At 37.4% G+C, this 12,233-nt stretch overlaps 1 protein-coding gene across 1 annotated transcript; it reads right to left on the bottom strand.

The window, feature by feature from the left end:
* Positions 1 to 6,554: 6,554 nt before the first annotated feature.
* LOC128556240 (uncharacterized) lies at positions 6,555 to 10,537 on the bottom strand. Its single transcript, XM_053540686.1, has one exon. The coding sequence runs from the start codon at positions 10,091 to 10,093 to the stop codon at positions 6,863 to 6,865; it is 3,231 nt and encodes a 1,076-aa protein (XP_053396661.1). The 5' UTR covers positions 10,094 to 10,537; the 3' UTR covers positions 6,555 to 6,862.
* Between the last annotated feature and the right edge of the window lie 1,696 nt (positions 10,538 to 12,233).

Genomic DNA, 12,233 nt, shown 5'->3' with positions numbered 1-12,233 from the left:
TATGCGAGAGGGGCTGTGTGTTTTATATCCTCTGAAACTACTGGCCGGAATAACATCAAATTTGGTCTGCAGCACCCTGGTAAGGTCCTCTATCAAGTTGGTTCAAATGGGGGCACTTGTCCCCTTTTAGGGGCTGCATGTGTTATAAATAGAAATACCTTTAAACATTTTCTTCTCATGAACCGCTTGATGGATCTTCATCGAACTTGGTCTGTAGCATTTTTATATGGTCCACTCCCAAGTTTGTTCAAATGGGGGCACTTGGCCCGTTTTAGGGGCGGCTAGAGCTAAAACTAGAAAAAAACTTTTAAACAACTTCTACTCATGAACCGCTCGATGGATCTTCATCAAACCTGTTCTGTAGCATAAGTATAAGTGTGTTCAATGGGGGCACATGACCCTCTTTTAGGGGACACTAGAGCTAAAATTAGAAATACCTTTAAACGATTTCTTCTCATGAACCGCTTGATGGATCTTCATCAAACTTGGTCTGTGGTATTGTTATATGGTCCTCTCCCAATTTTATTCAAATGGGGACACATGGCCCTCTTTTAGGGGCCGCTAGAGCTAAAAATAAAAGAAAACCTTTAAACAACTCCTTCTCACGGACCATTTAATGGATCTTCATCAAACTTTTTCTGTAGCATTATTATAAGGTCTTCTCCCAAATTTGTTCAAATGGGGGCACTTGGCCGCTTTTAGGGGCCGCTAGAGTTAAAAATAGAAAAACCTTTGAATGACTTCTCATGAACAGTTTGATGGATCTTAATCAAACTTGGTCTGTAGCATTATTATATTGTTCTCTCCCAAGTTTGTCTCAAATGGGGGCACTTGGCCCTTTTTAGGGGCTGCTAGGGCTAAAAATAAAAATACATTCACGCAACTTCTTCTCATGAACCACTTTTTGGAGCTTCATCAAACTCGGTCTGTAGCATCATTATTTGGCCCTCTCCCAACTACATTCAAATGGGGGCACTTGGCCGCTTCTAGGGGCCGCTAGAGCTAAAAATAGATATACCTTTAAACAACTCCCCATGAACCGCTAGATGGATCATCAAACTTGGTCTGATGCATTATTATATGGTCCTCTCCAAATACTAATCAAATGGGGACACTTGGCCCCTTTTATGGGCCGCTAGAGCTAAAAATAGAATTATAATATGCTTTTCTCTGTTAAAACACTCTTGTGCTAGAATGACGTCACATTAACGTGTGGCGACGTCAATGTTTCTGTTGCGACAAAGAAAGAGCGCTACTGTATTTTATCTACTGTTTTAGATTAAGGGGCATATGAAAATCGAAATAATTTATAGCAAAACCGTGTTTCAAAAAGATTTACAGTACAACCTCTCCAGAGCGGCCCTCTCCTAAGCAAAAACCTCTCTATAACAACATCATCAAAATTTCTCTAAGCTGAACTATACTATCAAATTTGCCTCTCCAAAGCAACAACCTCTACATAACAGTCAATATTTGTATCTTCAAAAGTGTGTTGCTCTACAGAGGTTGCACTGTATACACTCCGGCGGTAATACGTCGTACAAATAATTTATTACGCCTCTCGTATAACCGCCCATCGTGCATAAATAGTGTTAAAACACTCTTTTGCTATAAATTATTTCTTCGATAACTTTAAATGACTTCGTACCATGCACTGCTTGATGGATCTTCATTAAACTTTGTCTGTGGCATCATTATGTGGTCCTCTCCCAAGTTTGTTCAAAGGGGGCCCCTTATATGGCCCGCCAGTGCTAAAAATAGAAATACCTTTTAAACAACTTCTTATCATGAACCGCTTGGTGGACCTTCATCAAACTTAGTTTGTAGCATAATTGTATGGTCCTCTCCCAAGTTTGTTCAAATGGGGGCACTTGGCCCCTTTAAGGGGCCGCTAGAGCTGAAAATAGAAATACCTTTTAAAGTCTTTTTTAATCTATCTTTGTTTTTAATTTTTTAATTCTTTTTAAAATTTAAAGCTTTGTCACAAGCAAGATCTAATTATGTCAAGGTCTGCCTCAGGCGAGCGACTTTAGCCCATTTTGTATCATAATACCCACACAAATTCAAGAACAAGTATCGACAAACCTATTTTCAGCTTCATCAAATTAATGAGTAAGATAGGGATTTTTTAAAAAAACAATCGGAAGCCATTCGTAATAGCAATGATCTTTTTCTTAAGACTCTACAGTCATTCTTTAATTTCCATTTTTTTCTGTATTTGTAATAAGATGATTTCCATGTATCCTATTTGTCCGATTTTAAATACATGTAGCTGTATCTATAATGTGTTTGAAATATAGTTTCAATTCGAAGAAACATGTTCGGTTTCCGTAATCGTCGAGTTGCGCTTTTTTTTGCGGTAAAATTTGTGACAAATTTGAGAAACCAAAATAGTTTATCTTGGTGTGGTTTCCGTATATTTGAAGGGTTTCAGTATTTAAATGAGTGTGCATTTCCTGATTAACTCCACATTAAAAGTGATTAGATAGGGATCCATAGTGTCAATGAATCTTGCTTGTGTGTTTTTTTTTTCTTTAAAAATAAAATATATCCCCACTGTAGTATAGACCTGCCACCTTTTCCTTTACAGCTGCAACGGAAAGGGGGTAAAACATGTATTCAGGTCTGGATCCAGCCCCTTCCCACCTCCCCCACCCCCCACACCAGTTGGCTTAAAAGTTCCCTTTACTCATCCAACTATTTTGGCAAAGGAATAACATTTTCTCAAAATTTAGACGCAGAAACTCACTAAAGGCCACGATTTAACCCCTATTTTTCAAAATTTTCCAAAAGGAGAAACCCTGTCCCCCGACCCAAACACGAGCGGAGTGCTTGTTCCGTACCTACTCCCACTCGACGCTATGCACATTGCCGGTGACGCCTTCATTTTAAACTGGTGCCCCCCCCCCCCCCCCCCCCCATTCACATTCAAATATTTCTGAATCCTGCCCTGGTACATGTATTTCTGTCGATTCGAAAGCATACATTCTTAAAAGTTCAAAATTTTAAAAGTCATTTCATTACCACATATTTTATTTTGCCTAGCTGCGTTGTATGCTTTCAAAAGAGCTTAAGAGCTTGTTTAGCGGCCGTTACAATTGCCTTAGAAACTTCCTTGGAACATACAACCTAAACTCCTACAGTGTGCAGACATGTGGTTCAGATATATCATTTGCATTTATAGTTTTTTTTTTTGTTTTTTTTTTTCAAGCGTCTCTTTTTGCTAAGACGCAGGGACAACCAGGTTCATGTTTGCAAGATTTTCTTGAGAAAATGGAACATAATTTATACATTTGATGCCGCGCGAATAGTGATACCCAATGGATATAGCAATGTGTAAGCATCAGCAGACAGGTCTCGCTGAGGAGGTCACTGAAAACATTATCACAGAGAAATGCCAGGGAACTCTCTACGAGTAATGAAAATACCTATGGAGACAGGCGACACTGTAACAAACCTTTTGCGAACGTTAAGCTACAGTCACACATACGGATATGTCCGTGCGTTGAGGTACGGTGCGGATAGGATTAGTCTGTGGGTGTATAACTACGGAGCAGTACGTCTTAGTACGGGAAAAATGATGAGAAACAGGAAACAAACAAAACAATACAGGACGTGAATAAGTACGATAGGTACGAGGTACTACGTTGAACTACGTTTTACTACGCCTTGCAACTTGCCCAGCGCACGGACGGGTCTGCGGTAAACTACGTTGAACTATGCTTAAGTACGAGCAGCCTCGGATAACTACGTTCAGCTACGGCGAGGTACGTAACAGCACGGATAACTACGTTTAATTACGTTTAACTACGGATGAATAAGTTTCAGCCAAGTTGGCCTAAAGTCACGCTCAAATGGCTACGGTTCGCTCAAACTTTTGTGCATGTTCAAAAGTTGGAGAAACTTGCAAGTTTGGAATAAGTTTTGAGTACGTTTTGACCACGTTTTGGTACGGATTAATACGAATGACTACTCTGAGGTACGGTTCAGGTACGGATCGATACGGATTACTACGTTCTGTCCGTAGCTAGACGTAGCTATCCGCGCCGTATGTGTGACTCGGGTATTACAAAGACAATGAAAATATATAAAATTTAGATAAGGCAGTCCGAGTATTGCAACACTACCATTAGAGAATATCAAGACTTTGTTTACAAGTACACTTTGTTCGCATTCAAGGAAACTTTGGGCGTCCTTGGGCGCTTTGTAACTTTACTTCTTGTTCTTCCATGTCCGATTCGAGATAGAATCGCCCCAATGACACGAACAAGGCCCAAAAACATTGTTCAAAACAATATGGCGGAATAAGATGGTACAACCTCAATATCCAAGAAACATCGAAGCAAAATAAACATATGATAAATTTATGACCAAATAAAATATTATTTGAATGAAGAAATTACACTACTTTTGTTAAAATGTTGGTTTACTCCCCCACCCCCCCGTCGATAAACAAGCGCTGTAAACGAGGCTGTAAAACTCCACTTCCGGTTCCCGGTGTTTACTCGAGCTACGTGATCCGACTCGACTCAGTTCCATCGGGGGAATAAACGCCCAAGGACGCCGCTTGAGTTCTTATAGGCGCCCAATATCTACGAGTGAAGGCTGGAGCTATTTGAAATAATGAACTGAAGTATATTTGATGAAATAAAGATAGATCTACAGAAATTATTTGACTATATGTTTGAAGTTAGGAACGTTGATGAAACTTTTCTATCTAGAGCAGTTACCTACTAGTAAGATTATTACACGCACTGATGTCGATATCACGCCTTAATGAGATTTTGCACTCTCTTCCGTTAGTGTCATTGTTTGTGAGATGATGCAAGGGAGACTATGTTTATTATGACTCAGAATATTTACTGTATTTAGTTGTATTTCTTAGTCTAGGAATCGTATCGTTACACCATATGTCCGATTCAGGCGATGGTGATGTCTATTACATGTCGGTGATGTCTGTTATGTAGATGATGTTTGTTATATGTCGGTGAAGTTTGTTATGTCGACGATGTCTGCTATATGTCGATGATGTCTGTTATATGTCGATGATCGGCTGTTGTTTCTGCTGCAGCGACATTGTGATACATTTCATCGTGGTTTCTACTATTGCATATTTGGGACCAATTTTTGGAAAAAGAAAAAAAGCACGTTGAGAAGTTGTTTACAGTCGAAAATATTGAAGATTTATTCTTATTTATTGGATATAAAACAAAACTTGGTTCGAGTCTAGGCGATTTTTGCAATTTCGAGCATCTAAGTAATCTTAATTTTTTTTCTCTTATATTTGATATTGCTCAAGTTCAGTGACCACAAATGATTTTTCCACATACTTACATTGCATCATAACAAGTGTCCAAAACGGTCAGTTTTAGAAAGATCTATCATAGTTTCTGGGGAAAATCGTTATCAATAATCGATCACAGGACATATTATATCGAGCATACGAAATCTTGTCTCACGGGCACGGCATCTTACTTCAGCCGCACGAAGTCTTACCGCCAGCATACGAGTCTTATCTTGAGGGTGCAACATCTTATTTCGAGCGCATATCTTATTTCGAGTGTATGGCCTCTTGTATTAAGCCTACGGCATCTTATCTCGAAGACTCATCCTATCTAAAGCGAATGACATATTAAGCGTGCGACATTCTACCTCGAGCATACTACATCTTATTCTGATCGCTTGACCTCTTACCTCGAGAGCACTACATTTATCTTGAGTGCAAGACATCTTATTTTGATCGCACAACATCTTATTTCGAGTGTGCGACATCTTAAACGAACGACATCTTATCTCGAGGGCACACTATCTTAATTATATAGATCTCACGACTTCTTTTACTCCTGGGTAAGACATTTTATCTCGAACGTACTAAATTTTATCTCGAGCGAAAGACATATTATTTCTAGGGGAAAAACATGATTGTCCTTAACATACCATCCCCGCAGTTTTAAGACTGATCCTAAAATTTCAAAGGGTTCTTTATAAATTAAGTAAATACAGGCGTTTAGGAACAACCAGTGCAATGCTGCAATGGTCCAGTGTTGGGTGCTAAATGCTGAACAGTTGAGCAACCTGACCGGGACTCGAGCCTTGGACCACAGAATACCGTTTTTGTGCCTTATCAACTAGGCCACCGGGCTGCGTTGACTCTATCATGACACTTACGCCGACAGCAGATTGGAGTATGAAGCAGTGTACAACTTTTTCTTTCATGAACACGTCGTAAAATTGTTCTAAAATTAATACTGCCTGGGACTGACTTAAATCAACTTTATCAAAATCAGAATGGTTCCCCTAATCCTTACCTCGTTCCCAGCAAAAATAAAATTGGTGGTCTCTGACCTAAAGTGGGATGAACATATGAGAATCTGCTAATCAAATAGTTCTGCACTACTTTTGAAAAGGAGTTAACCGGATTCTCACTCCTGCTGTGACAAGTGTGATTCTAGTATATCATTGAAACTCTAAAAGTTAATGTTTTAAAGATTTTTTATTAAAAAAAAAATCAATACAAAACATTGTAAAATGCTATAACAATACGTAATATCATAAATAAAATCAGTTTAAGGAAGAACAGTAAATATGACATTTATTTGGATTTGCTTTCAATGCTTTATATACATTCAGCATAAAAATAATAAAATGGTTATAGTAGCTCCCTTGCTTATCACATGTTGGCTTCATTCATCTCTCGTACCATCACGCGATTAGAAATGAGGTGCCAAGTGCAGTTGAACTTGTTTCACAATCGAGCAAAAATAAATTACTATATGGTGGCTTACTAAAACTGAATTATAATTTATAATTCACATTCAGGAACATTTTTCACGTTTTGATGTTTACATATAATCACAAGCTGTCATTCAGAAGATTTATAACTGGGTCTTGTTGTCATTTGTGTTCCTGACGATTGTGTAAAAGTGTTCGTATATTTTTCTCGGAACAATTTCAATACTTTCCTCGTGCACAAAAAGCTTAAAGCTATAAACAAGCCTTGCAGAGTATTAAATATAATAAATAAATACCACATAACAGTGTTATTAGTAAAATTTGCAACGAAAGCAAAAGCCCACGTTAAACCCATTACTAAAGATAATCTCAAATTTATAAGAAAGGAGCTGGTTGAAGGTCCTTTCCTTGCAAACGCCCCTTGCTTTCTGGCTTTGGTGATGTGATAAGCCGTAAACCCAAAGGAAACAAAATCAAACAGTTTAAATATGGCTAAAGGTCCTGCAAAGAACACGAGTAAAGCATTTCTGGAGGTTATCCAGCAAACAGACTGTCCGTACTTAGGTCTGAAAGCCTCTAAGTCTTCTCTGTCAAAACCTGCAAAATTTAGAAAAACAGCAATACCTACAATAAGTAAAGGTAAGCACCAGGCATATATGCTGTAATAAAAAAATCGCTTTGATCTGGCTGTTTGGTGCCTTTGAGAGACGAACTTGTGTGAAAATGTTATCCAAAGGTCAAAGGCGATGACATTCATCCAGCAGAAAGCACAAAAAAAGAAGTAATGCATTGCTATGGCCAATGCAGTGCACACATCCTGTATATTGGCAACTTGTGCTGCTACAAGGAATAATACTTGTGACACTATTAATGATATTATCAAACAAACGATGTTCTTTCCTGGTGTGTTGAGCAGTTGTGGAAACAAGATATAAACAAAAAGTGTTAGTAACGACGCTGTTATTGACACAACTAAGCCGACTAATGAAATAAAACTTTCTACTTTATCATACTGGTACAAAACTGGAATCCCCGTAGTATCACCAGTATAACTTAAATTCAATTTTTCCAAACAGGCGAAAACATCTGAACCATTTTTCGAGTATTCGGTATCGTTCAAAATAATATCGCGAAAAATGATTGCATTGGTGTTATTTATATATTCAAATTCATCTGCGTCGATTTTAGTGAGTGTGCAGTTATCCGCAGCTGCACGCATTGTTTCATTATTCATCGATTGCTGTCTTATATCTACATTCTGCGGAATTGGTGAACATTTACCTTTGAATGGCGTTGTCGAAGATGGACAAAATATTTCTCTGCACGTGTTTGCAAAAGGGTCGTAAATTTCATTATTATTGCACTGGCTAAATGGTTTTCGAAATTGTTCATTTTGTACTTCCCACATCGAATTGAAGTCTACAATCAAGCGAAAGCTGTATATTTTGGGCGGTAGTCTTGACTGTACTTTTATAGACGCAAAAAGTTGTGGCTCGCAGTACAATCTTCTTCTGTAAACACCGTTGCAAAAGGCACAGTGCTTATTTCTATATACGTTGCCTATATCTGAGTATACCTTTGAATAAAATCCTTTTGCACAGGTTTCTCGAATTTCATCTCCGATGTAAGATGCTGGACATACAGATATTTGTTTTGAATATATGTTGCATTTCCGAAACGGGGAAAACTCATTTGGCATCTGAAAGGACAGTTTACAATTTTTCGTGTCGGAAATATTCATGTCAGCTTTTTCCTCGAGACATTCCACACTTGCCCTCCAAAATTCATATTTATATACGTTGTTACAGTGGGCACAGTGCCTGTTTTTATAAATAAATCCTGACTCGGTTTGATCTGAAACAGGAATTTGCGAAAAAATATCATCAGATTCCGTTGTTTGTTCGCAAAGTCTTTTAGTGACGTCATCATTCCAAAATGGCGGACATTTTGAAACAACCATCAAACCTTCTCCATAAGCGGAAAATCCGTCTACATGAGTGCAGATGAATTGATTTGAAACCAACTCTACATCCCGTACAATGTCTGCGTCTTCGCAACAGTCTTCAAGAATACCACATAGCCTGTCGCATGAACACGTTTTTGAAGCTACCGTAGAATTACACCTGCTTTTCTCCAGACAATAGTCTGTGCCAATACTATTGAATTTGACATTAAGATCAACAGAAGGGACATCGCTGATAGGTTGAACTTTATTGTCAATTGCCACCAGTGGCGGGGAAACTGTGCTACTTACTCGCACGTTCCCTCCATTAATGTTAACTATTTCTTTAATATTGGTATAGTTTGTTTCAACTGGTACAATATCACTAATATCTTTTGCTTGATTTACCGGCTCTTGACCATTTCCATGATTAACATTTACTTTGTCCCCAATTTTTGTAACATTAGTCATAGTAGGCAAAATACCACTTGTGTCTTTACTTTGATTCACAGGCTTCACAGATTCTATTACACTGATGGCAAATTCTGGCGATCCGATTGTTTCACTTGCACTTGTTGCTTTATCAGCATCAATACGTGTATTGTTGGGCATCACAGGTAAAATTTCACTGACATCTTTACTTTGGTTGACTGGTCCCGTTTTATCTTGTATACTACTGACAGGCGCTGTAGATGTGCGGCTTTCATTTAATCCAACGTTTCCAGTATCTTTAATAGTTACAGGTAATATGTCATTTACATTTTGACTTTGGTTTACTGGTTTCACAGAGTCTGTAATACTGGCAAAAGATGTAGGTGTTCCGCTTCCACTAGTTTTATTTACACTACTAACATTTCCAACATCAGAATGTGTTATATTAGTCATAACTGGCATAAGGTCATTTACATCTTTACTTTGGTTAACCGGTTCGACGGACCCCTGTTTTCTGCTGATAGCAGATACAGGTTTTCCGCCTTTGCTATTTTTATTCTCGCCAAAAATATTTCCCGAATCAACATGTGTATCATTAAGGATAACAGGCACAATGTGATTAACATCTTCACTTTGGTTAACCGGTTTGTCGGAACCCTGTCTTTTACTGATAGCAGCTACCGGTGGTTCGTTTCCTCTAGGTTCATTTCCGCTTACAGCAGTTCTCACATGAGCATGTGTGTCATTAGTAATCGTAGGAATAACATCATTAACATCTTTTCTTTGGTTCACTTGCCCTATTTTATCCTGTATACTGCCGACTGAAGCTATCAGTGTACGATTCTCATTGGTGTCTTTGGTATTATCAACACTGTGAGCACCTAGTGTGTTTGTTGTTACGGCAGCCACTTCGGCTGCATAACTGTATCCATAAAACATTACGACACATGTCAATAAGGTCGCTATCTGTTTCACTGATGACGGCATAGTCAAGTTCAAGTTAAACAAACACTTTAAATCGGAAATCAGTTTAATCCGTGTTCATAGTAACATATTTTATTCCTCAGAAAATTCCAAGTTATGTCGTAGTTTCACACAAATTGGTGCTGTCATCGTCTATCAAATCGAAATCGCCCCCAAGTGGAATGTTGTAACAGATTTATGTGAACGTTAACGAATTATTGTGACGAATAACATTATTTTGAGTTTTCGTCTTTTTTCCGCATGACAAAATATAAAAACATCATCTAAACCATTCCTACTAATTTTTACAATTTACTATTGGTTACTTAAAATTGTAAACCTGTTTACGTCGGGTTCTTAATTAGTCATTAATTAGTTACATTCATCAAGCTGTGTTCATACCTGTGGTTGTATACTGAGCATCAGTAAAAACGAACCAGTAAATAATACTTTAGTTATCATTACTGACTTTTGAAAAGTACTAAAATACATGTAAAAGACTACTGTAAATATTATAAATACAGGTTTATATATTAAATCATCATATTTTTATGAATGGCCCTATATTGTTTCGAAAAAAATATTTGTGCATGAATATAGTTCTAGTTATTTGTGTTTTTGAATTTGTATTTCTATCAAACATATCAGCTTTTATTTTCAAATAACCAGTAGCCAACAGTACATGAACATCTACCCCCTTCCCACTCCCCCGCATTATCTAAGCCCGCCCGCTTAGCTTAATAGGTAGAGCGTCGGTCTACGGATCGCGGGGTCGCGAGTTTGATCCTCGGGCGGGGCGTATATTCTCTGTGACTATTTAATAAACGACATTGTGTCTGAAATAACCCGTCCTCCGCCTCAGATCCATGTGGGGAAGTTGGTAGTTACTTGCAGAGAACATGTTTGTACTGGTACAGAATCCAGGAACACTGGTTAGGTTAACTACCCGCCGTTACATGACTGAAATACTGTTGAAAAACGGCGTTAAACCACAAACAAACAAACAAAATTTGCTATATACAAAATGTTTATGTATATAATTATGATTGTTTTAAAAATTTTACGACGACCCTGTACGAGTTTACTATAAGAAACTTTGTAACTCACTTTTGACGCTAAGTATACATTCGGTATGTCACAAAAGTGACATTCATCTTTCGCCTTCCTACATGAGATGACAGTTAATGACCAGACTGTAAAATCTGATGATCCCTGCAAGCTAGAGTATCATCTTCCGGCAATTAATATTAATTGACTTTATATGTAGACGTTTCTTGAAAATATAATTTTAAATTAACTGAATACAGCAGAACTATAAAGTTGGGCATTGTGCTCACTGCTACAAGTAGACAACGCCGTTTATATGACTGAAAAATTGTTGAAAAAGACGTTTAACCCGAACACACACACACACACACACACACACACACACACACACACACTATAGCTTTAAAACGATTATAAATTAAAGGAAGATTTTTACGTATTTATTTTTGACATTCTTATAATTTTTTAAAGTAACTATGGCAAATATCCAATCTTTCAGGATTCAAGTTTTATTTAAGTTTGCTAAAGAGAGCTTATTCATTAATTAACATCTGTTTCATGTGATTTTTGTTGGTAGTAATAATAATAATGACAATAGTAGCCCTACATTTTTTTATCTAAAGAGGATTTCGTACTATGCTATAACCTAGTCTGATATATTTACAAAAATATTACCAGTTTAAAGTATTAACAACTAGCTCAGATATAGTAGTTGTAATCCTCACCCCAAACTCTAAGGCTCCTTTAATAAATTGTACGATTTTAAAAGCAACTTTATTTTCCCAGTTTAAAACTATTTTATTGCAAGTATACAACCCGAGAAAAGTATTATATACCTATATAAATTCTGTAAAGAAATCAATCGGATTCTATTTCACTAGTTAATATGAACAGGCAGAAAAAAATCTGTATTGTACCTTTTGTACTACAAATGTATGTTTCCGGACTGCGTTCATTAATATGCATGACCTGACACAGTTCTATAAATAACACACATAAACACTTTTCTAAGTTACATTTTACTTGAACATCGATAAACAATGAAAATTTGGTTAATAACGAAACAACAAACACAAGTGTTGAGGTATTTAATAAAAGGGCCGGCATAACAGCAGCT

The sequence above is a fragment of the Mercenaria mercenaria genome, chromosome 4, assembly GCF_021730395.1.
Source record: "Mercenaria mercenaria strain notata chromosome 4, MADL_Memer_1, whole genome shotgun sequence".
Classification (NCBI taxonomy): domain Eukaryota; kingdom Metazoa; phylum Mollusca; class Bivalvia; order Venerida; family Veneridae; genus Mercenaria; species Mercenaria mercenaria.
This window is presented reverse-complemented; position numbering and strand designations above follow the sequence as displayed.

Excerpts from the sequence above, each read along its gene's own strand:
- LOC128556240 (XM_053540686.1), bottom strand. The coding sequence starts at position 10,093 with ATGCCGTCATCAGTGAAACAGATAGCGACCTTATTGACATGTGTCGTA.